The sequence below is a fragment of the Oncorhynchus mykiss genome, chromosome 12 (genome assembly GCF_013265735.2).
Source record: "Oncorhynchus mykiss isolate Arlee chromosome 12, USDA_OmykA_1.1, whole genome shotgun sequence".
Classification (NCBI taxonomy): Eukaryota; Metazoa; Chordata; class Actinopteri; order Salmoniformes; family Salmonidae; genus Oncorhynchus; species Oncorhynchus mykiss.
The window spans coordinates 15,617,049-15,640,852 of NC_048576.1; the positions used below are offsets into that span (position 1 = coordinate 15,617,049).

General features: G+C 45.3%; 1 protein-coding gene across 2 annotated transcripts in view; it reads right to left on the reverse strand.

Annotated features, from left to right (window-relative positions):
- Positions 1-23,804, reverse strand: part of LOC110537041 (guanine nucleotide-binding protein G(q) subunit alpha) — a 30,231-nt gene that overhangs the window by 2,591 nt on the left and 3,836 nt on the right. Inside the window, exon 7 of one of the 2 annotated variants that reach the window (XM_021622756.2) lies at positions 2,030-2,183. The exons of the other annotated variant lie outside the window; for it this stretch is intronic. Coding sequence (XP_021478431.2) covers positions 2,030-2,183 — 154 coding nt within the window. The remainder of the gene's footprint in view (positions 1-2,029; positions 2,184-23,804) is intronic. 2 annotated transcript variants of the gene reach the window in all.

Below are 23,804 nucleotides of genomic sequence, written 5' to 3' on the forward strand. Positions count from 1 at the left end.
TTTAAATGGGTTTTATAGTAAAGACATGTAATTTAACTGTAAAAATATATTACGGTGTAATGAACACAACCAGTCATGATGTTTTTTACTTAAAGTAGGTAACCTTCGCACTTTTGTCCAAAATAATTCCAGCATCTGAACAGTGCATCTGGACAGTTCACCCCCCAAGTGGCTAAAACTTTCTCACTGGAGAAAGCATCTGAGCAAGTGAAACAGCACCTAAGCGAAACAGCACACCTCTGTCTTACTAGATGTAGCCAATGTACTGTATCTGGCGCTGTCTGACCCCCAATAAAATATGACATGCTACTCCTTCATGGGGGGGGGGGGGGGGGGGGTCAAGTGCAAGTGCTGGTTCATTTGTTACCGTGCATTCAGAAAGTACACAAACCCCTTGACCAACAATGCAGTTCAAGAAAGAGTTAAGAAAAAATTTACCAAATAAACTAAAGTAAAATAGAATAAAAAGTAACAATAAAATAACTAGTCAGATTTGTTTTAAATGAACTAGGCAAGTCAGTTGAGAACAAATTCATATTTACAATGAAGGCCTACACCGGCCAAACCCGGACGATGCTGGGCCAATTGTGCGCCGCCCTATGGGACTCCCAATAAAGGCCGGTTATGATACCGCCTGGATTCAAACCAGGGTGTCTGTAGGGACGCCTCTAGCACTGAGATGCAGTGCCTTAGACCGCTGCGTCACTCGGGAGCCCCCAAATCATGTCCAATCAATTGAATTTACCACAGGTGGACTCCAATACATTTTTAGAAACATCTCAAGGATGATCAATGGAAACAGGATGCACCTGTGCTCAATTTCAAGTCTCATAGCAAAGGGTCTGAATACTTAAGTAAATAAGGTATTTGTTTTTCATTTTTAATACATTTTCAAAAAATTCAAAAAACCTATTTTCTCTGTCATTATAGCGTTGTGTGTGTAGATTGACAAGGAAAAATGTGTATTTAATACAGCTTAGAAGAAGGCTGTAATGTAACGGTCAAGGGGTCTGAATACTTTCCGAATGCACTGTATATTGTACTTTTACATATATTGTACTTTTTTTTATCTAAATGTCCTCATAAAAGGAGTAGCCTAGCCTAGTATGATTCTGACCTATGAAGTCTACCGGAAAGTGTCACTATGATAGCACCCATCCTGGTCTCTTTTGGTGCCAATAGTATCCAGCTGCAGCTGACACTCACATATCCTATAGGCCTATGTCCCTGTCAGTGTGAACCACATTGTATTGTAGACAGAAAAGCCACTTCTGTAAATATGCAATTAGGGTTAAGTGCCTTGCTCAAGGGCACATCAGCAGATTTTTTCACTTAGTCCGTTCAGAGATTTGAACCAGCAACATTTTGGTTTCTGGCCAAACGCTCTTAACCACTAGGTTTCACATACTGAGACAGAGGAGTGCTATTTTGCCGCCTTTCCTTCCAGTTCTCTGCTGCCAATGAATGGAACGAACTGCAAAAATCACTGAAGCTGGAGACCCATATCTCCCTCACTAGCTTTAAGCACCAGCTGTCAGAGCAGCTCACAGATCACTGCACATAGCCCATCTGTAAACAGCCCATCCAACTACCTCATCCCCATACTGTATTTATTTATTTATCTTGCTCCTTTGCACCCCAGTATATCTACTTGCACAATAATCTTCTGCACATCTACCATTCCAGTGTCTAATTGCTATATTGAAATGATTTCGCTACCATGGCCTATTTGTTGCCTTACGTTACCTCATTTGCACTCACTGTATATAGATTTTTCTTTTTTCTACTTTATTGTACGTTTGTTTATTCCATGTGTAACTCTGTGTTGTTGTATGTGTCGAACTGCTGTGCTTTATCTTGGCCAGGTCGCAGTTGTAAATGAGAACTTGTTCTCAACTAGCCTACCTGGTTAAATAAAGGTGAAATTAAAACAAATTTTGCATTGGTAGTTTATGATCACATTTAGCTGGTCCATGCAAATTGAGCTTGTCTTTCTTTCATTAAATCCATGAAAAAAAGGAGTTCTTACCATCATATTCAGGGAAGTAATCCACCAGATGTGAGAACAAGATTTTCTCCTGCATTAAGTCAATCTTATTCAAGAATAGAATGATTGAGGAATCTTTAAACCACGGGTAGGTTATTATTGTCCTGAACAACGCTTTGCTTTCCTCCATTCGATTCTGTGGAAAGTAAAAAAAAAAAACAATGTTAAAGAGACAACCTGTATTTGCCCTTCTTTTTTTCTAACTCCATGTTCGTAAATTCAATCTGGAGTGCCAGAGTGTGCCCAGCGTGCGCTCTGGGCGTTCGTAAATTAAGAGCGTTGTCATTGTCCATTCGTAAATTCAATCTGGAGTGCCAGAGTGTGCCCAGCGTGCGTAAATTAAGAACGTTGTCATTGTCCGTTCGTAAATTCACAGAGTTTCGCTCTTGGGGAGTCCGCTCTGGCTGAGGAGTAGGGTTGATCCAACCGCTCTGATATGGATCCAGATTCCTATCTAAAGGTTGAACATACGTATCGTTACAATCCTAAGAAAATCCATACGTAAATTGTTAGGATCGTAAGAAAAGCTATGCTTGAAACATGAACGGAAGCGTGAAATTGAATCTGTTGTTAGGTTCTTATTTTTCAGAGTAAATAACTCACAGACACTTGAAGCTTGACCAAGTTTAATTCTTCCCAAAGGGTCGACACAGCTGTATTCAGACAAAAAACATTTCTCACCATCATATATATATATATATATATATATATATATATATATATATATATATATATATATATATATATATATATATATATATACATATATACATATATACATATATACATACACACACTCTACTTCAGACACCACTCTTTCTCTCCAATCCTTACATCTTATGGTTCAACAGGAAGAGGGTAACAGGATACTGAAACCATTATTTCTCCCTTCAGGGGATCTGACCTGTCCTCCTGACCTCAACCCCTCCTTCGCCTAATCCACAGATGTCCTCTTGTATCACCTATCGCACTCCCATGACTCTCTCCCGTCCACCCAGCACATTCCACAGCCACTCTGTCTTTCTACAGATCTCACTCCTTTATGTACTATGCGTCTGATGTACTATGCGTCTGATCTATCATGTCTTTAATATCTCAATGTGAACATTCAAAAACCATGTTATGATTACGGACTAACATTTTAGGTTTTGCACTGCTGCACTATTTTAGCACTACAGGGTGCACTACTGGCAAATCATAGTCAATCGATCAATAACATAATCATACTGTTAGCAAAAACAAATCTTTCATTTACAATCTGTAGAAACTATGGAAAACTTTTGTGCAACAGCACAGTTTAAAAATATATGGCAAATAGTAAAGAAATATAAGGGAGGTGTTGAAAAGGGATAGAATGCAGTCAGGACCATCAGATAATACATTACTTATACATTACTCTTACTGAATTTCCACGTAGGCGAGGATATTGGAAATTTAATCAAAGCCTATTGGATGATAACTTGTTTTTAAATAGGACAGAGGAATATATAACAGATTTTTTTTATATACATAGCATAGGTACAGCAAATATGATTTTTCTATGGGACACTTTAAATGTTCCTTTAGAGGTTATGCAATTCAGTACTCATCTCTAAAATGCAAAGGGTTTTGAGCCCTGCAAACTGACCTCCAGCAGGCCACAAATGTGCATGGCATTTGCCAGAGAACACCAAGATTGGCAAATTCGCCACTGGCGCCCTGTGCTCTTCACAGATGAAAGCAGGTTCACCCTGAGCACATGTGACAGACGTGACAGCCTGGAGACGCGGTGGAGAACGTTCTGCTGCCTGCAACATCCTCCAGCATGACCGGATTGGCGGTGGGTCAGTTATGGTGTGGGGTGGCATTTCTTGTGCTCGCCAGAGGTAGCCTGACTGCCATTAGGTACCGAGATGAGATCCACGGCGTCTCCAGACTCTGTCACGTCTGTCATGTGCTTAGTGTGAACCTGCTTTCATCTGTGAAGAGCACAGGGCGCCAGTGGCGAATTTGCCAATCTTGGTGTTCTCTGGCAAATGCCAAACGTCCTGCACGGTGTTGGGCTGTAAGCACAACCTCCACCTGTGGACGTCGGGCCCTCATACCACCCTCATGAAGTCTGTTTCTGACTGTTTGAGCAGACACATGCACATTTGTGGCCTGCTGGAGGTCATTTTGCAGGGCTCTGGCAGTGCTCCTCCTGCTCCTCCTTGCACAAAGGCGGAGGTAGCGGTCCTGCTAATGGGTTGTTGCCCTCCTACGGCCTCCTCCACGTCTCCTGATGTACTGGCCTGTCTCCTGGTAGCGCCTCCATGCTCTGGACACTACGCTGACAGACACAGCAAACCTTCTTGCCACAGCTCGCATTGATGTGCCATCCTGGATGAGCTGCACTACCTGAGCCACTTGTGTGGGTTGTAGACTCCGTCTCATGCTACCACTAGAGTGAAAGCACCGCCAGCATTCAAAAGTGACCAAAACATCAGCCAGGAAGCATAGGAACTGAGAAGTGGTCTGTGGTCACCACCTGCAGAACCACTCCTTTATTGGGGGTGTCTTGCTAATTGCCTATAATTTCCACCTGTTGTCTAATCCATTTGCATAACAGCATGTGACATTTATTGTCAATCAGTGTTGCTTCCTAAGTGGACAGTTTGATTTCACAGAAGTGTGATTGACTTGGAGTTACATTGTGTTGTTTAAGTGTTCCCTTTATTTTATTGAACAGTGTATATACAGTGCCTTGCGAAAGTATTCGGCCCCCTTGAACTTTGCGACCTTTTGACACATTTCAGGCTTCAAACATAAAGATATAAAACTGTATTTTTTTTGTGAAGAATCAACCATAAGTGGGACACAATCATGAAGTGGAACGACATTTATTGGATATTTCAAACTTTTTTAACAAATCAAAAACTGAAAAATTGGGCGTGCAAAATTATTCAGGCCCTTTACTTTCAGTGCAGCAAACTCTCTCCAGAAGTTCAGTGAGGATCTCTGAATGATCCAATGTTGATCTAAATGACTAATGATGATAAATACAATCCACCTGTGTGTAATCAAGTCTCCGTATAAATGCACCTGCACTGTGATAGTCTCAGAGGTCCGTTAAAAGCGCAGAGAGCATCATGAAGAACAAGGAACATACCAGGCAGGTCCGAGATACTGTTGTGAAGAAGTTTAAAGCCGGATTTGGATACAAAAAGATTTCCCAAGCTTTAAACATCCCAAGGAGCACTGTGCAAACGATAATATTGAAATGGAAGGAGTATCAGACCACTGCAAATCTACCAAGACCTGGCTGTCCCTCTAAACTTTCAGCTCATACAAGGAGAAGACTGATCAGAGATGCAGCCAAGAGGCCCATGATCACTCTGGATGAACTGCAGAGATCTACAGCTGAGGTGGGAGACTCTGTCCATAGGACAACAATCAGTCGTATATTGCACAAATCTGGCCTTTATGGAAGAGTGGCAAGAAGAAAGCCATTTCTTAAAGATATCCATAAAAATTGTTGTTTAAAGTTTGCCACAAGCCACCTGGGAGACACACCAAACATGTGGAAGAAGGTGCTCTGGTCAGATGAAACCAAAATTGAACATTTTGGCAACAATGCAAAACGTTATGTTTGGCGTAAAAGCAACACAGCTGAACACCCTGAACACACCATCCCCACTGTCAAACATGGTGGTGGCAGCATCATGGTTTGGGCCTGCTTTTCTTCAGCAGGGACAGGGAAGATGGTTAAAATGATGGGAAGATGGATGGAGCCAAATACAGGACCATTCTGGAAGAAAACCTGATGGAGTCTGCAAAAGACCTGAGACTGGGACGGAGATTTGTCTTCCAACAAGACAATGATCCAAAACATAAAGCAAAATCTACAATGGAATGGTTCAAAAATAAACATATCCAGGTGTTAGAATGGCCAAATCAAAGTCCAGACCTGAATCCAATCGAGAATCTGTGGAAAGAACTGAAAACTGCTGTTCACAAATGCTCTCCATCCAACCTCACTGAGCTCGAGCTGTTTTGCAAGGAGGAATGGGAAAAAATTTCAGTCTCTCGATGTGCAAAACTGATAGAGACATACCCCAAGCGACTTACAGCTGTAATCGCAGCAAAAGGTGGCGCTACAAAGTATTAACTTAAGGGGGCTGAATAATTTTGCACGCCCAATTTTTCAGTTTTTGATTTGTTAAAAAAGTTTGAAATATCCAATAAATGTCGTTCCACTTCATGATTGTGTCCCACTTGTTGTTGATTCTTCACAAAAAAATACAGTTTTATATCTTTATGTTTGAAGCCTGAAATGTGGCAAAAGGTCGCAAAGTTCAAGGGGGCCGAATACTTTCGCAAGGCACTGTATATAGACTTAGGGTGGAGTCATTAAAACTAGTTTTTCAACCACTCCATAAATTTCTTGTTAACAAACTAGTTTTGGCAAGTCGGTTAGGACAGCTACTTTGTCCATGACACAAGTAATATTTCCAACAATTGTTTACAGACAGATTATTTCACTATATCACAATTCCAGTGAGTCAGAAGTTTATATACACTAAATTGACTGTGCTTTTAAACAGCTTGGAAAATTCCAGAAAATGATGTAATGGCGTTAGAAGCTTCTGATAGGCTAATTCACATCATTTGAGTCAATTGCAGGTGTACCTGTGGAACGTACTTTGATGTGAAAAGTACAAATCAATCCCAGAACAGCAGAGGACCTTGTGAAGATGCTGGAGGAAACAAGTACAAAACATAACCTGAAAGGCCGCTCAGCAAGGAAGAAGCCACTGCTCCAAAACTGCCATAAAAAGCCAGACTACGGTTTGCAACTGCACATGGGGACAAAGTTCATACTTTTTGGAGAAATGTCCTCTGGTCTGATCAAATAAAAATAGAACTGTTTGGCCATAATGACCATCGTTATGTTTGGAGGAAAAAGGGGAAGGCTTGCAAGCCGAAGAACACCATCCCAACCGTGAAGCACAGGGGTGGCAGCATCATGTGTGGGCGCTTTGCTGCAGGAGGGACTGGTGCACTTCACAAAATAGATGGCATCATGACAAAGGAAAATTATGTGGATATACTGAAGCAATGAGTCAGTAAGTTAAAGCTTGGTCGCAAATGGGTCTTCCAAATGGACAATAACCACAAGCATACTTCAAAGTTGTGGCAAAATGGCTTAAGGACAACAAAGTCAAGGAATTGAAGTGGCCATCACAAGGCCTGACCTCAATCCCATAGAAAATTTGTGGGCAGAACTGAAAAAGTGAGCAAGGAGACCTACAAAACCCTTTGGTATTACCTGGATTTCCACATAAATTGGTAAAAACATGTGAACTGATCTTCCTCTAAGTCACAACAATAGACAACAGGTGTGCTTAAACTAACAACACACAAATGATTGTATTTTCCCTGTCTATATTGAATACATAATTTAAACAGTATGTGAACCCCTAGGTTAATGACTTCTCCAAAAGAAAACTGAAGTCAGATGTCAGCTAACCTGGAGTCCAATCAATGAGACGAGATTCGAGATGTTGGTTTGAGCTGCCCTGCAATATAACAAACTCACCAAATGTGAGTTTGCTATTCACATGAAGCATTGCCTGATGTGAACCATGCCTCAAACAAAAGATATCTCAGAATACCTAAGATTAAGAATGGTTGACTTGCATAAAGCTGGAAAGAGTTACAAAAGTATCTCTAAAAGTCTTGATGTTCATCAGTCCACAGTAAGACAAATTGTCTATAATTGAGAAAGTTCAGCACTGTTGCTACTCTCCCTAGGAGTGGCCGTCCAGAAAAGATGACTGCAAGAGCACAGCGTGAATGCTCAATGAGGTTAAGAATAATCCTAGAGTGTCAACTAAAGATTTACAGAAATCTCTGGAACATGCTACATCTCTGTTGACGAGTCTACGATACGGAAAACACTCAACAAGAATGGTGTTCATGGGAGGACACCATGGAAGAAGCCACAGCTGTCCAAAAAAACATTGCTGCATGTCTTAAGTTCGCAAAAGAGCACCTGGATGTTCCATCAAAATATTCTGTGGACAGATTAAACTAAATTTGAGTTGTTTGGAAGGAACACACAACACTATGTGTGGAGAACAAAAAAGGCACACCAACATCAAAACCTCATCCTAAATGTAAAGTATGATGGATGGAGCATCATGGTTTGGGCTGCTTTGCAGCGTCAGGGTCTGGACAACTGGCTTTCATCGACGGAAAAATGAATTCTCATGTTTATCAAGACATTTTTCAGGAGAATATAAGGCTATCTGTCCACCAAATAATGCGCAACAGAAGTTGGGTGATGCAACAGGACAATGACCCAAAACACAGTAGTAAATCAACAACAGAATGGCTTCAACAGAAGAAAATACGCCTCCTGGAGTGGCCCAGTCAGAGTCCTGACCTCAACCTGATTAAGATGCTGTGGCATGACCTCGAGAGCGGTTCACACCAGACATCACAAGAATATTGCTGAACTGAAACAGTTTTGTAAAAGAGGAATGGTCCAAAATGCCTCCTGACTGTTGTGCCGGTCTGATCCGCAACTACAGAAAACTTTTGGTTGAGGTTATTGCTGCCAAAGGAGGGTAACCAGTTATTAAATCCAAGGGTTCACAGTTTTTCCACCCTATACTGTGAATGTTTACACGGTGTGTTCAATAAAGATATGAAACATATAATTGTTTGTGTGTTATTACATTAAGCAGACTGTGTTTGTCTATTGTTCATGACCAATTTATGCAGAAATCCAGGTAAATCCTTAAGGGTTCACATAACTTTTCTTGCCACTGTATGTGATATCAACAGAGAGGTATATTTTCTGGGTGATTTATATATTGACCAGCTTTCATCAAGCTGCCCACTCAAGAAAAAGTTTAAAACTGGTTTAGGTTATCAGTCAACCTACCAGGGTATTTAAAAACAGCATAGGAATGAAATAATCAACATGCATTGATCAGATCTTTACTAATGCTGCAGGAATTTGCTTGAAAGCAAGTTCACAATATAGTTGCCATATCTAGGAAAACCAAAGTTCCAAAGGATGGGCCTATTTGTCACGTTCTGACCTTAGTTATTTTATTATGTCTTTGTTTTAGTATGGTCAGGGCGTGTGTTGGGTGGGTTGTCTATGTTCCTTACGCATGGTATCCCCGGTTCGCCAGCACAGCCCAGTGCGGGCAATTCCACCTCGCCGCACTGGCCTGGCTACGGGGAGCATTCAACCAGGTAAGGTTGGGCAGGTTCGGTGCTCGAGAGCTCCAGTGCGCCTTCACGGTCCGGTCTATCCGGTGCCATCTCCACGCACCAGCCCTCAGGTGGCAGCCCCCCGCACCAGGCAGTCTCTACATCTCCTCCCTACAGGTGCTCCCGTCTGTCCTGAGCTGCCAGTCTCCCGTCTGTCCTGACCTGCTGGAGTCTCCCGTCTGTCCTGAGCTGCCGGAGCCACCAGTCAGCCAGGAGCTGCCGGAATCGCCCTTCACTCCGGAGCTGCCGGAGTCTCCCGTCCGTCTGGTGCTGCCGGAATCTCTCGTCCATTCGGGACCCGTGGCTTGGGTCCCCAGTCCGAGGTCGGCGGCGAGGGTCGCCGCATTAAAGATGCCACGGAGGCGGGTAAAGAGGCAGAGAAGGACTATGGTGGAGTGGGGTCCACGTCCGGCGCCAGAGCCGCCACCGCGGACAGACACCCACCCAGACCCTCCCCTATTGGTTTAGGTTTTGCGGCCGGAGTCCGCACCTTTGGGGTGGGGGGGGGGTACTGTCACGTTCTGACCTTAGCAGTGTTGCTTGCCTCGAAGCAAGCATAGAAGTAATTTAGCTTGTCTGGTAGGCTCGTGTCACTGGGCAGCTCGCGGCTGTGCTTCCCTTTATAGTCTAATAGTTTGCAAGCCCTGCCACATCCGACGAGTATCAGAGCCGGTGTCGCATGATTCAATCTTAGTTCTGTATTGATGTTTTGCCTGTTTGATGGTTCGTCGCAGGGCATAGCGGGATTTCTTGTAAGCTTCTGGGTTAGAGTCCCGCACCTTGAAAGCGGCAGCTCGACCCTTTAGCTCAGTGCGAATGTTGCCTGTGATCCATGGCTTCTGGTTGGGGTATGTACGTACAGTCACTGTGGGGACGACGTCCTCAATGCACTTATTGATAAAGCCAGTAACTGATGTGGTGTATTCCTCAATGTCATCGGAAGAATCCCGGAACATGTTCCAGTCTGTGATAGCAAAACAGTCCTGTAGTTTAGCATCTGCTTTAATTTTAGCTTGTAAGCAGGAATCAGGAGGATAGAGTTGTGGTCGGATTTATGGAGGTCGAGGGAGAGCTTTGTACGAGTCTCTGTGTGTGGAGTACAGGTGATCTAGAATTTCTCCCTCTGGTTGCACATTTAACATGTTGATAGAGATTTGGTAGAACTGATTTAAGTTTCCCTGCATTAAAGTCTCTGTCCACTAGGAGCGCCGCCTCTGGGTGAGTGGTTTCCTGTTTGCTTATTTCCTTATACAGCTGACTGAGTGCGATCTTAGTGCCAGCATTTGTCTGTGGTGGTAAATAAACAGCCATGAAAAGTATAGCTGAGAACTCTCTAGGCAAGTAGTGTGGCCTGCAATTTATCACAATATACTCTGCCTCAGGCGAGCAAAATCTAGAGACTTCCATAGATTTCGTGCACCCGCTGTTGTTTACAGATATGCACAGACCACCCCCAGTCTTACCGGAGTGTGCTGTTCTATCCTGCCAGTGCAGCGTGTATCCCGCTAGCTGAATATCCATGTCGTCGTTCAGCCTCGATTCCGTGATGCATAGAATATTACAGTTTTTGATGTCCCATTGGTAGGATATTCGTGATCATACCTCGTCTAGTTTATTGTCCAATGATTGCACGTTGGCGAGTAATATTGACGGTAACGGCAACTTTCCTAGTTGCGTTCTGCGGGTCCGGACGAGGCATCCGGCTCTTCGTCCTCTGCGTCGCTTCCTTTTGCGAATAATTGGGATGTCTGCCCTGTGGGGTGTTTGGAGAATATTGTGTGAGTCCTGCTTGTTGTTGTGGTTGTTGTTGTTGAAGAAATCTTTGTCTAATCCGAGGTGAGTGATCGCTGTCCTGATATCCAGAAGCTCTTTTCTTCCGTAAGATACGGTTGCAGAAACATTATGTACAAAATCATTTACAAATATCGCGAATTGCCACTGGCTTTGAGGAAAGCCAGAGTGTCTATGTATGCGGATGACTCAACAGTATACATGCTACTACATGCTACTGAAATTACTGCTACACTTAACAAAGAGTTGCAGTTAGTTTCAGAGTGGGTGGCAAGGAATAAGTTAGTCCTAAATATTTCTAAAACTAAAAGCATTGTATTTGGGACAAAATCATTCACTAAAGCCTAAATCTTACCTAAATCTTGTAATAAATAATGTGGCAATTGAGCAAGTTGAGGTGTCTAAACTGCTTAGAGTAACCCTGGATTGTAAACTGTCATGGTGAAAACATATTGATACAACAGTATCAATGGGGAGAAGTATGTCCATGATAAGGCACTGCTCTGCCTTCTTAACAGCACTGTCAACAAGGCAGGTCCTACAGGCTCTAGTTTCTACCTTCCTGACAGCACTGTCAACAAGGCAGGTCCTACAGGCCCTAGTTTCTACCTTCTTAACAGCACTGTCAACAAGGCAGGTCCTACAGGCCCTAGTTTTGTTGCACCTGGACTACTGTTCAGTCATGTGGTCAGGTTGTCATGTATTGTCATGTTGTGTCTTGTTTCTGTCCTCTCCCTTCACCCTGTTTCCCTCTGCTGGTCGTTATTAGGTTACCTTTTCTCCCCCTCTCTCCCCAAGCTGTTCCTTGTCTCCTCCTAACTACCTCGTCACCCCTTTTCCCACCTGTTCCCTTTTTCCCTCTGATTAGTCCTCTATATCTCTCTCTGTTTTTGTTCCTGTCTTTGTCGGATTCTTGTTTGTGTTTTTCATGCCTGAACCAGACTATCGTCATGTTTGCTGCAACCTTGTCCTGTCCTGTCGGAATCTGCCGGTCCATCTGAGCCTACCTATGTTTTGTTATTAAAGAAGTTCTGTTTACGTTAATTCGCTTTTGGGTCCTCATTCACGCACCGTAACAGAAGAATCCGACCAAGAATGGACCCAGCGACTTCGGATCCTCTCCACTCAGCCGTCGAGATCCAGGGAGCGATGCTAGGCAGACACGAGCAGGAATTGTCTGCTGCTCGACATGCCGTTGAGACCCTGGCCACCCAAGTCTCCAACCTCACAGAACAGGTTCACCATCTCCGCCTCGATCCACCGGCCACTTCCAGGGCTTTCGAATCTCCGGAGCCCAGAATCAATAACCCGCCGTGTTACTCTGGGGAGCCCACTGAATGCCGCTCGTTCCTCACCCAGTGTGATATTGTGTTTTCTCTCCAGCCCAACACTTACTCCAGGAGCACTGCTCGTGTCGCCTACGTCATATCTCTCCTTACTGGACGGGCTCGTGAGTGGGGCACGGCAATCTGGGAGGCAAGGGCTGAGTGTACTAACCAGTATCAGGACTTTAAGGAGGAGATGATACGGGTTTTTGATCGATCTGTTTTTGGGGAGGAGGCTTCCAGGGCCCTGTCTTCCCTATGTCAAGGTAATCGATCCATAACAGACTACTCTATTGAGTTTCGCACTCTTGCTGCCTCCAGTGGCTGGAACGAGCCGGCTTTGCTCGCTCGTTTTCTGGAGGGTCTCCGCGCAGAGGTAAAGGATGAGATTCTCTCCCGGGAGGTTCCTTCCAGCGTGGATTCCTTGATTGAACTCGCTATTCGCATTGAGCGACGGGTTGATCTTCGTCACCGAGCTCGTGGAAAGGAGCTCACGTTCTCCGTTGCCCCCCTCTCCGCATCACTACCATCTTCCTCTGCCGGCTCGGGTGCTGAGCCTATGCAGCTGGGAGGTATCCGCATCTCGACTAAGGAGAGGGAACGGAGAATCACCAACCGCCTCTGTCTCTATTGCGGTTCTGCTGGTCATTTTGTCACTTCATGTCCAGTAAAAGCCAGAGCTCATCAGTAAGCGGAGGACTACTGGTGAGCGCTACTACTCCTGTCTCTCCTTCAAGATCCTGCACTACCTTGTCGGTCCATCTACGCTGGACCGGTTCGTCAGCTTCCTGCAGTGCCTTAATAGACGCTGGGGCGGAGGGCTGTTTTATGGACGAGACCTGGGCTCGGGAACATGACATTCCTCTCAGACAGTTAAGGGAGTCCACGGCCTTGTTCGCCCTGGATGGTAGTCCTCTCCCCAGGATTCAGCGTGAGACGCTACCTTTAACCCTCACTGTTTCTGGTAATCATAGCGAAACCATTTCTTTTTTAATTTTTCGTTCACCTTTTACACCTGTTGTTTTGGGCCATCCCTGGCTAGTTTGTCATAATCCTTCCATTAATTGGTCTAGTAATTCTATCCTCTCCTGGAACGTCTCTTGTCATGTGAAATGTTTAATGTCTGCTATCCCTCCTGTTTCCTCTGTCTCTTCTTCACAGGAGGAGCCTGGTGATTTGACAGGGGTGCCGGAGGAATATCACGATCTGCGCACGGTGTTCAGTCGGTCCAGGGCCACCTCTCTTCCCCCACACCGGTCGTATGATTGTAGTATTGATCTCCTTCCGGGAACCACTCCCCCCCGGGGTAGACTATACTCTCTGTCGGCTCCCGAACGTAAGGCTCTCGAAGATTATTTGTCTGTAGCTCTTGCCGCCGGTACCATAGTCCCCTCCTCCTCTCCCACCGGAGCGGGGTTTTTTTTTGTTAAGAAGAAGGACGGGTCCCTGCGCCCCTGCATAGATTATCGAGGGCTGAATGACATAACAGTGAAGAATCGTTATCCGCTTCCTCTTATGTCTTCAGCCTTCGAGATCCTGCAGGGAGCCAGGTTTTTCACTAAGTTGGACCTTCGTAACGCTTACCATCTCGTGCGCATCAAGGAGGGGGACGAGTGGAAGACGGCGTTTAACACTCCGTTAGGGCACTTTGAATACCGGGTTCTTCCTTTCGGCCTCGCTAACGCTCCAGCTGTCTTTCAGGCATTAGTCAATGATGTCCTGAGAGACATGCTGAACATCTTTGTTTTCGTTTACCTTGACGATATCCTGATTTTTTCACCGTCACTCCAGATTCATGTTCAGCACGTTCGACGTGTCCTCCAGCGCCTTTTAGAGAATTGTCTTTTTGTGAAGGCTGAGAAGTGCTCTTTTCATGCCTCCTCCGTCACATTTCTCGGTTCTGTTATTTCCGCTGAAGGCATTAAGATGGATCCCGCTAAGGTTCAAGCTGTCATTGATTGGCCCGTCCCTAAGTCACGCGTCGAGCTGCAGCGCTTTCTCAGCTTCGCGAACTTCTATCGTCGTTTCATCCGTAATTTCGGTCAGGTGGCAGCTCCACTCACAGCCCTTACTTCTGTCAAGACGTGCTTTAAGTGGTCCGTTTCCGCCCAGGGAGCTTTTGATCTCCTCAAGAATCGTTTTACATCCGCACCTATCCTTGTTACACCTGACGTCACTAGACAGTTCGTTGTCGAGGTTGACGCGTCAGAGGTGGGCGTGGGAGCCATTCTTTCTCAGCGCTCCCTCTCTGACGACAAGGTCCACCCTTGCGCGTATTTTTCTCATCGCCTGTCGCCGTCGGAACGTAACTATGATGTGGGAAACCGCGAACTGCTCGCCATCCGCTTAGCCCTAGGCGAATGGCGACAGTGGTTGGAGGGGGCGACCGTTCCTTTTGTCGTTTGGACTGACCATAGGAACCTTGAGTACATCCGTTCTGCCAAACGACTTAATGCGCGTCAGGCGCGCTGGGCGCTGTTTTTCGCTCGTTTCGAGTTCGTGATTTCTTATCGTCCGGGCTCTAAGAACACCAAGCCTGATGCTTTATCTCGTCTCTTCAGTTCTTCAGTAGCCTCCACTGACCCCGAGGGGATTCTCCCTGAGGGGCGTGTTGTCGGGTTGACTGTCTGGGGAATTGAGAGGCAGGTAAAGCAAGCACTCACTCAAACTCCGTCGCCGCGCGCTTGTCCTAGGAACCTTCTTTTCGTTCCCGTTCCTACTCGTCTGGCCGTTCTTCAGTGGGCTCACTCTGCCAAGTTAGCCGGCCATCCTGGCGTTCGGGGTACGCTTGCTTCCATTCGCCAGCGTTTTTGGTGGCCCACCCGGGAGCATGACACGCGTCGCTTCGTGGCTGCTTGTTCGGTCTGCGCGCAGACTAAGTCCGGTAACTCCCCTCCTGCCGGCCGTCTCAGGCCGCTTCCCATTCCCTCTCGACCGTGGTCTCACATCGCCTTAGATTTTGTCACCGGACTGCCTTCGTCAGCGGGGAAGACTGTTATTCTTACGGTTGTCGACAGGTTCTCTAAGGCGGCTCATTTTATTCCCCTTGCTAAGCTTCCTTCTGCTAAAGAGACGGCACAAATCATCATCGAGAATGTTTTCAGAATTCATGGCCTTCCGTCAGACGTCGTTTCGGACAGAGGTCCGCAATTCACGTCTCAATTTTGGAGGGAGTTTTGCCGTTTGATTGGGGCTTCCGTCAGTCTCTCTTCCGGCTTTCACCCCCAGTCTAACGGTCAAGCAGAACGGGCCAATCAGACTATTGGTCGCATCTTACGCAGTCTTTCTTTTCGCAACCCTGCGTCTTGGTCAGAACAGCTCCCCTGGGCAGAATACGCCCACAACTCGCTTCCTTCGTCTGCGACCGGGCTATCTCCTTTTCAGAGTAGCCTCGGGTACCAGCCTCCGCTGTTCTCATCTCAGTTCGCCGAGTCCAGCGTCCCCTCCGCTCAGGCTTTTGTCCAACGTTGCGAGCGCACCTGGAAGAGGGTCAGGTCTGCACTTTGCCGTTATAGGGCGCAGACTGTGAGAGCTGCTAATAAGCGTAGAACTAAGAGTCCTAGATATTGTCGCGGTCAGAGAGTTTGGCTCTCCACTCAGAACCTTCCCCTTAAGACCGCTTCTCGCAAGTTGACCCCGCGGTTCATTGGTCCGTTCCGTATTTCTCGGATCATTAATCCTGTCGCAGTGCGACTTCTTCTTCCGCGATATCTTCGTCGCGTCCACCCGGTCTTCCATGTCTCCTGTGTCAAGCCCGTTCTTCGCGCCCCCGCTCGTCTTCCCCCCCCCCCCCCCCCCATCCTTGTCGAGGGCGCACCCATCTACAGGGTCTGTAGGATTTTGGACATGCGTCCTCGGGGCCGTGGTCATCAGTACCTAGTAGATTGGGAGGGGTACGGTCCTGAGGAGAGGAGTTGGGTTCCCTCTCGGGACGTGCTGGACCGTGCGCTGATCGATGATTTCCTCCGTTGCCGCCAGGTTTCCTCCTCGAGTGCGCCAGGAGGCGCTCGGTGAGTGGGGGGGTACTGTCATGTATTGTCATGTTGTGTCTTGTTTCTGTCCTCTCCCTTCACCCTGTCTCCCTCTGCTGGTCGTTATTAGGTTACCTTTTCTCCCCCTCTCTCCCCCAGCTGTTCCTTGTCTCCTCCTAACTACCTCGTCACCCCTTTTCCCACCTGTTCCCTTTTTCCCTCTGATTAGTCCTCTATATCTCTCTCTGTTTTTGTTCCTGTCTTTGTCGGATTCTTGTTTGTGTTTTTCATGCCTGAACCAGACTATCGTCATGTTTGCTGCAACCTTGTCCTGTCCTGTCGGAATCTGCCGGTCCATCTGAGCCTACCTATGTTTTGTTATTAAAGAAGTTCTGTTTACGTTAATTCGCTTTTGGGTCCTCATTCACGCACCGTAACACAGGTGCCACAAATAAGGAAAATTGCAATTGGTTCAGCACAGGGCGGCAAAATCAAATCAAATTTTATTTGTCACATACACATGGTTAGCAGATGTTAATGCGAGTGTAGCGAAATGCTTGTGCTTCTAGTTCCGACAATGCAGTAATAACAAGTAATCTAACTAACAATTCCAAAACTACTGTCTTGAACACAGTGTAAGGGGATAAAGAATATGTACATAAGGATATATGAATGAGTGATGGTACAGAGCAGCATAGGCAAGATACAGTAGATGGTATCGAGTACAGTATATACATATGAGATGAGTATGTAAACAAAGTGGCATAGTTAAAGTGGCTAGTGATACATGTATTACATAAGGATACAGTCGATGATACAGTATGGTACAGTATGGTACAGTATATACGTATGCATATGAGATGAATAATGTAGGGTAAGTAACATTATATAAGGTAGCATTGTTTAAAGTGGCTAGTGATATATTTTACATCATTTCCCATCAATTCCCATTATTAAAGTGGCTGGAGTTGAGTCAGTGTGTTGGCAGCAGCCACTCAATGTTAGTGGTGGCTGTTTAACAGTCTGATGGCCTTGAGATAGAAGCTGTTTTTCAGTCTCTCGGTCCCAGCTTTGATGCACCTGTACTGACCTCGCCTTCTGGATGATAGCGGGGTGAACAGGCAGTGGCTCGGGTGGTTGATGTCCTTGATGATCTTTATGGCCTTCCTGTGACATCGGGTTGTATAGGTGTCCTGGAGGGCAGGTAGTTTGCCCCCGGTGATGCGTTGTGCAGACCTCACTACCCTCTGGAGAGCCTTACGGTTGAGGGCGGAGCAGTTGCCGTACCAGGCGGTGATACAGCCCGCCAGGATGCTCTCGATTGTGCATCTGAGAAGTTTGTGAGTGCTTTTGGTGACAAGCCGAATTTCTTCAGCCTCCTGAGGTTGAAGAGGCGCTGCTGCGCCTTCTTCACAATGCTGTCTGTGTGAGTGGACCAATTCAGTTTGTCTGTGATGTGTATGCCGAGGAACTTAAAACTTGCTACCCTCTCCACTACTGTTCCATCGATGTGGATAGGGGGGGTGTTCCCTCTGCTGTTTCCTGAAGTCCACAATCATCTCCTTAGTTTTGTTGACGTTGAGTGTGAGGTTATTTTCCTGACACCACACTCCGAGGGCCCTCACCTCCTCCCTGTAGGCCGTCTCGTCGTTGTTGGTAATCAAGCCTACCACTGTTGTGTCGTCCGCAAACTTGATGATTGAGTTGGAGGCGTGCGTGGCCACGCAGTCGTGGGTGAACAGGGAGTACAGGAGATGGTCAGAACGCACCCTTGTGGGGCCCCAGTGTTGAGGATCAGCGGGGAGGAGATGTTGTTGCCTACCCTCACCACCTGGGGGCGGCCCGTCAGGAAGTCCAGTACCCAGTTGCACAGGGCGGGGTCGAGACCCAGGGTCTCGAGCTTGATGACGAGCTTGGAGGGTACTATGGTGTTGAATGCCGAGCTGTAGTCGATGAACAGCATTCTCACATAGGTATTCCTCTTGTCCAGATGGGTTAGGGCAGTGTGCAGTGTGGTTGAGATTGCATCGTCTGTAGACCTATTTGGGCGGTAAGCTAATTGGAGTGGGTCTAGGGTGTCAGGTAGGGTGGAGGTGATATGGTCCTTGACTAGTCTCTCAAAGCACTTCATGATGAAGGAAGTGAGTGCTACGGGGCGGTAGTCGTTTAGCTCAGTTACCTTAGCTTTCTTGGGAACAGGAACAATGGTGGCCCTCTTGAAGCATGTGGGAACAGCAGACTGGTATAGGGATTGATTGAATATGTCCGTAAACACACCGGCCAGCTGGTCTGCGCATGCTCTGAGGGCGCGGCTGGGTATGCCGTCTGGGCCTGCAGCCTTGCGAGGGTTAACACGTTTAAATGTCTTACACACCTCGGCTGCAGTGAAGGAGAGACCGCATGTTTTCGTTGCAGGCCGTGTCAGTGGCACTGTATTGTCCTCAAAGCGGGCAAAAAAGTTATTTAGTCTGCCTGGGAGCAGGACATCCTGGTCCGTGACTGGGCTGGATTTCTTCCTGTAGTCCGTGATTGACTGTAGACCCTGCCACATGCCTCTTGTGTCTGAGCCGTTGAATTGAGATTCTACTTTGTCTCTGTACTGACGCTTAGCTTGTTTGATAGCCTTGCGGAGGGATAGCTGCACTGTTTGTATTCGGTCATGTTACCAGACACCTTGCCCTGATTAAAAGCAGTGGTTCGCGCTTTCAGTTTCACGCGAATGCTGCCATCAATCCACGGTTTCTGGTTAGGGAATGTTTTAATCGTTGCTCTGGGAACGACATCTTCAACGCACGTTCTAATGAACTCTTGGACGTACACAGAGAGCTAATATTAAATAGTTGCATGTCAATCTCTCCTGGCTCAAAGTGGAGGAGAGATTGACTTCATCATTGCTTGTATTTATGAGAGGTATTGACATGTTGAATGTACGAGCTGTCTTTTTGAACTACTGGGGCACAGCTCAGACACCCAGGCATACCCCACAACATGTCACAAGAGGTCTCTTCACAGTCCCCAAGTCCAGAACAGACTATGGAAGGCGTACAGTACTACATTAAGCTGACTACATGGAACTCTATTCCATATCAAGTAACTCATTCAAGCAGTAAAATTAGATTTAAAAAACTGATTAAAAAAACACCTGTTGGAACAGCGGGGACTGTGAAGCAACACAAACATTGGCACAGACACACACACACACACACACGATAACATACTTACTATACACACACTTACACATGGATTTGGTACTGTATATATGTGGTAGTGGTGAAGTAGGGGACTGAGAGCACACAGTCTGTGATGTATTGTAATGTTTTTAAAATCGTATGAACTGCCTTCATTTTGCTGGACCCAAGGAAGAGCTGCCTTGGCAGCAGCTAATGGGGATCCAAAATAAACACAAATACAAATTTTGAAGCTGATCTACCCCCTAAAAATATTTTTTGAACAGATCTTATGTTGCAATTCTGACATACAATAATAACTTTCAGAGTTTTGGCAATTTCATCTCACCAACAAAAAAAACGTACACCTATGAGAAGTGCTACCCAAACATGCATAACACAGTATAAAAACAGTGGAAGTCAGGGAGACCGGAAAGACCTATCCTGCACGTTTTCAAGTTAAAAGTCTCCATTCTCTATTACTCCTCAGTTGAGTTTACTTCACATTTAGGTAGCTTGTGTAATAGATTTGTTTGCCAGCGTGAGTCTAGATAATACTAGCTGTATTATGCTTAAAACAGGAAAGTTTCAGTCTGCTAGGTGTATCTCTACAGCATGGGCATATCTCTGGGTGACGTGGACATCCCCATGCATACACCTTATCAAAATATGACTAAATCAATATTGCACCATCCCATTCTCTGGACTCTGTCTGGAATCATAACCAGTAGTATCTACCAGGAATAATGAAACATAGATTCACCAAGCATCTATTCTTGTTCTATGAATTATGTATGACCACTGGAGTTTTTGCCACTCAAAATCTTGCTAAAGCATATTCTGTAGGAGGGGTTAATATACATTTAAAATAATTGGACATGATTAATATGAATCGGGTCATGAACATACAGTTCACTCAAAGTATTCAGACCTGTTCATTATTCTTATTCTAAAATGGATTAAATAGTTTTTTTAATCTCAACACAATACACTATAAAGACAAAGCAGAATCAGGTTTTTGACCATTTTAACCAGTACTTTGTTGAAACACCTTTGGCAGCGATTACAGCCTCAAGTCTTCTTGGGTATGCGCTACAAGCTTGGCATATACCTTTATTTGGGGAGTTTCTCCCAATCTTCTCTGCAGATCCTCTCAAGCTCTGTCAGGTTGGATGGGGAGCATCGTTGCACAGCTATTTTCAGGTCTCTCCAGAGATGTTCGATCGGGTTCAAGTCCGGGTTCTGGCTGGGCCACTCAAGAACATTCAGAGACTTGTCCCAAAGCCACTCCTGCGTTGTCTTGGCTATGTGCTTAGGGTCGTTGTCCTGTTGGAAGGTGAACCTTCACCCCAGTCTGAGGTCCTGAGCGCTCTGGAGCTGGTTTTCATCAAGGATCTCTCTGTACTTTGCTCTGTTCATCTTTCCCTCGATCCTGACTAGTCTCCCAGTCCCTGCCACTGAAAAACATCCCACAGCATGATGCTGCCAGCACCATGCTTCACTTAGGGATGGTATTGGCCATTTAGGATAAGGCTGTAACGTAACAAAATGTGGAAAAAGTGAAGGGGTCTGAATACTTCCCAAATGCACTCTATGTACTTTGAAATTAACAAGAGAGAGGTTAAAAGTAGGCTAAGTCTGGCATAAGCTTATTCCCACACTTTACAAAAACTCTGTTGCAATGGTTTTAGGTCGTCTCCTTATAGGCTATTCCCTCCATCACAACACTGCTGCCCAGTTGAAGAGCTTGTGATCTCCATGCAGCACCACGCGCCTTCAGAAAAGCACCGCTCATCCTCAGAAGATGCCCTTCTGTAGGCATTCAGCCATAGAGTCATTATACCCTCATGTAGGCCTATTTGCCTACTAGCCAAATAAATTCCAGAGCATGCATGATGGGTGACACTCGTCATTCCAACATATTTGAACATTTAATTCATCCTTCATTCAGTTCAGTCAGTATGTCAACCATTCTGTCATTTGTCTGAGTTGCAATAGGAACTAAATCAAAGAGAATAGAAGAGTCTTTTCCATTTGTTTATTGAAATGAATGTGTATTCAAAATGATCTAAATTCCCCAAAGTTCTTTACCCTATCACTTTAATAATTCATTGTTTAATTTAGGCCTATCAACAAAAAAAAAAAAATAGGCATTCGACTTGTAGGCATTGCAATTTAGGCTATAATTTGGGGTACTGGTGTCTTGCGGAATAATGTTAGAATTATTTTTGTGTTTTATAACTGTTTATATTATAAGGCTCCCCTTAAAAAGAGACCCTAGCTCACAGGCCTCTAAATACATTCAAAAAAATAGTTGAAGAAGCACGTGCAGTGGCTGATAGAGAAAACAGATCTGGCAATAAGAATAGACTATAGATAGTCTTGACCATTTGGAACTCCTTGGCTATTTCGCTCAGGACAGGTTATAGCCAAGACTTTATTTATTGATGTGGATATAACCTCTGTGTGATGGGGTTGTGCAATGCAAATGGCTATAACAAGCCTACATGCAGAGTGGAATTCACTAATACAACACTCAAAAGGCCTAATATAAGGCCTACAGTCCGTGCTCCCAAATACTGGAAAAAGTGTGATTCATTAGTTTACATGATCACCACAATATCCCCACGGGGCTATAAAAATAAATTCTGCAATTATATGGCCATTAAATAACACACAACGGCATGGCATATTTATATAGTGGAATAGGCCTAGCATAAATCATATATACTTTATATTTTGCATCTCAGGCGGTTATTCTAGACAAGGCTCTTCTGTGTCTTTATCACAAGTCATTTGTTGAAGGCCCAAGACTATACTACGCCATCTACTGATATAACGTTGTTATTGAATGCAGTTCTAAAACAAGCTCTAGACTTTTATTTTGGAAATGAAAGCGGAAGCTGGAAAACCCTAACTTCTGGGCTAAAGTTGCTTGATTGACTAGCTACATTCGGTTCATGTCCTTTGCAGATGCCACATTACTGACAAAAGTTTGTACCGATAAAAAAGATGTGTAACCAAGGGAGGCGTAAAGTAAGAATTGAACGCGTAAATGTTAATTCATAGTCCTAACACGTTTACAGATGTATTTTAACATTTACGTTTCAATTTTCACGCATGGCTTTTCTTACGATCCTAACAATTTACGCATGGATTTTCTTACGATCCTAACGATATGTACGTTCAACCGTTTGGCAGGTATCTGGCTCCATATTCTGACCTCACAACAGCAGTCAAGCATCCAAGCTAACTGGCTAATGTTGGCAAGCTTACTAGCTACTTCCAGACACAAATGAGAGAACACCTCACTCTGAGCATTTTACTCGTGCTAGCAGAGCTGGTTAGGCTGTTTTCATGTTACCCAGAGTGTTGGTGACTGTTACTGTGCTGCTGGACCCAGTGTTCTACACCGTCAGTGTGGACAATTACTTTGCAGTGATTGTGCATGATGCAAATACCGTAGAAAAAACTGCCCTTGTGTTTGTTCCAAGAATCATTACAGTGACTGAAGGGCTCCCCCTGCAGGTGAACGCTAAGCACAACCCCTGAGCTGGTCAAAGTCCAGTTCAAATGTAGCATGTGCGTTACAAAACAAACGTGAGTGTTCCTATTAAAACTTTGGGAGCATTCAAACAGTGTGTGGGGTATTCTCCTTCCTTTTCTCTGAGAACACGTAGCCTGGTCCCAGATCTGTACGTGCATTTAGCCAACTCCTACGACTATAGGAGTTGTCATACAACAATAATCAGAGGGGTTGGCTAAAGTACAGATCTGGGCACAGGCGAAGTCTAACTCCAACCCTATGGCGGAGTGTGAATGGATATCAGCTGAGGCAGACAGGCGTTGGGCTCCGGGAAAATCTGGGTCATCTTCACATAACTGGTTTGGGCTGATTCAACATTTAGCACTGGAACAATGTGCCTCTGTGTTCAGACTGACTAGGTGATTATCTCTCTCCTGGATCCTCTCCTCCACTAGCAGAGATCCAGTCATAAAGAGATAGCAAGAGGGAGAGAGTTTGGCCAACTTTCTAGTACAATGCCATGTATCTCTGTCTCTAAGCATTCAATCAATCCATTCATAAGTTCAAGCAGCTCAGTTAGGTAGCTCGGTTTAGAATTGTCATTATTCAGCGGATTGTCATTGGTCAGTATTGTCCAGGAGGTGCCAACATGGCTGCCGTGGATTTTAGGAGCACCATGTCCTCTAAGAACACCATCGTGCTTTGGACTGTTGAAAGTGCAATGACCAA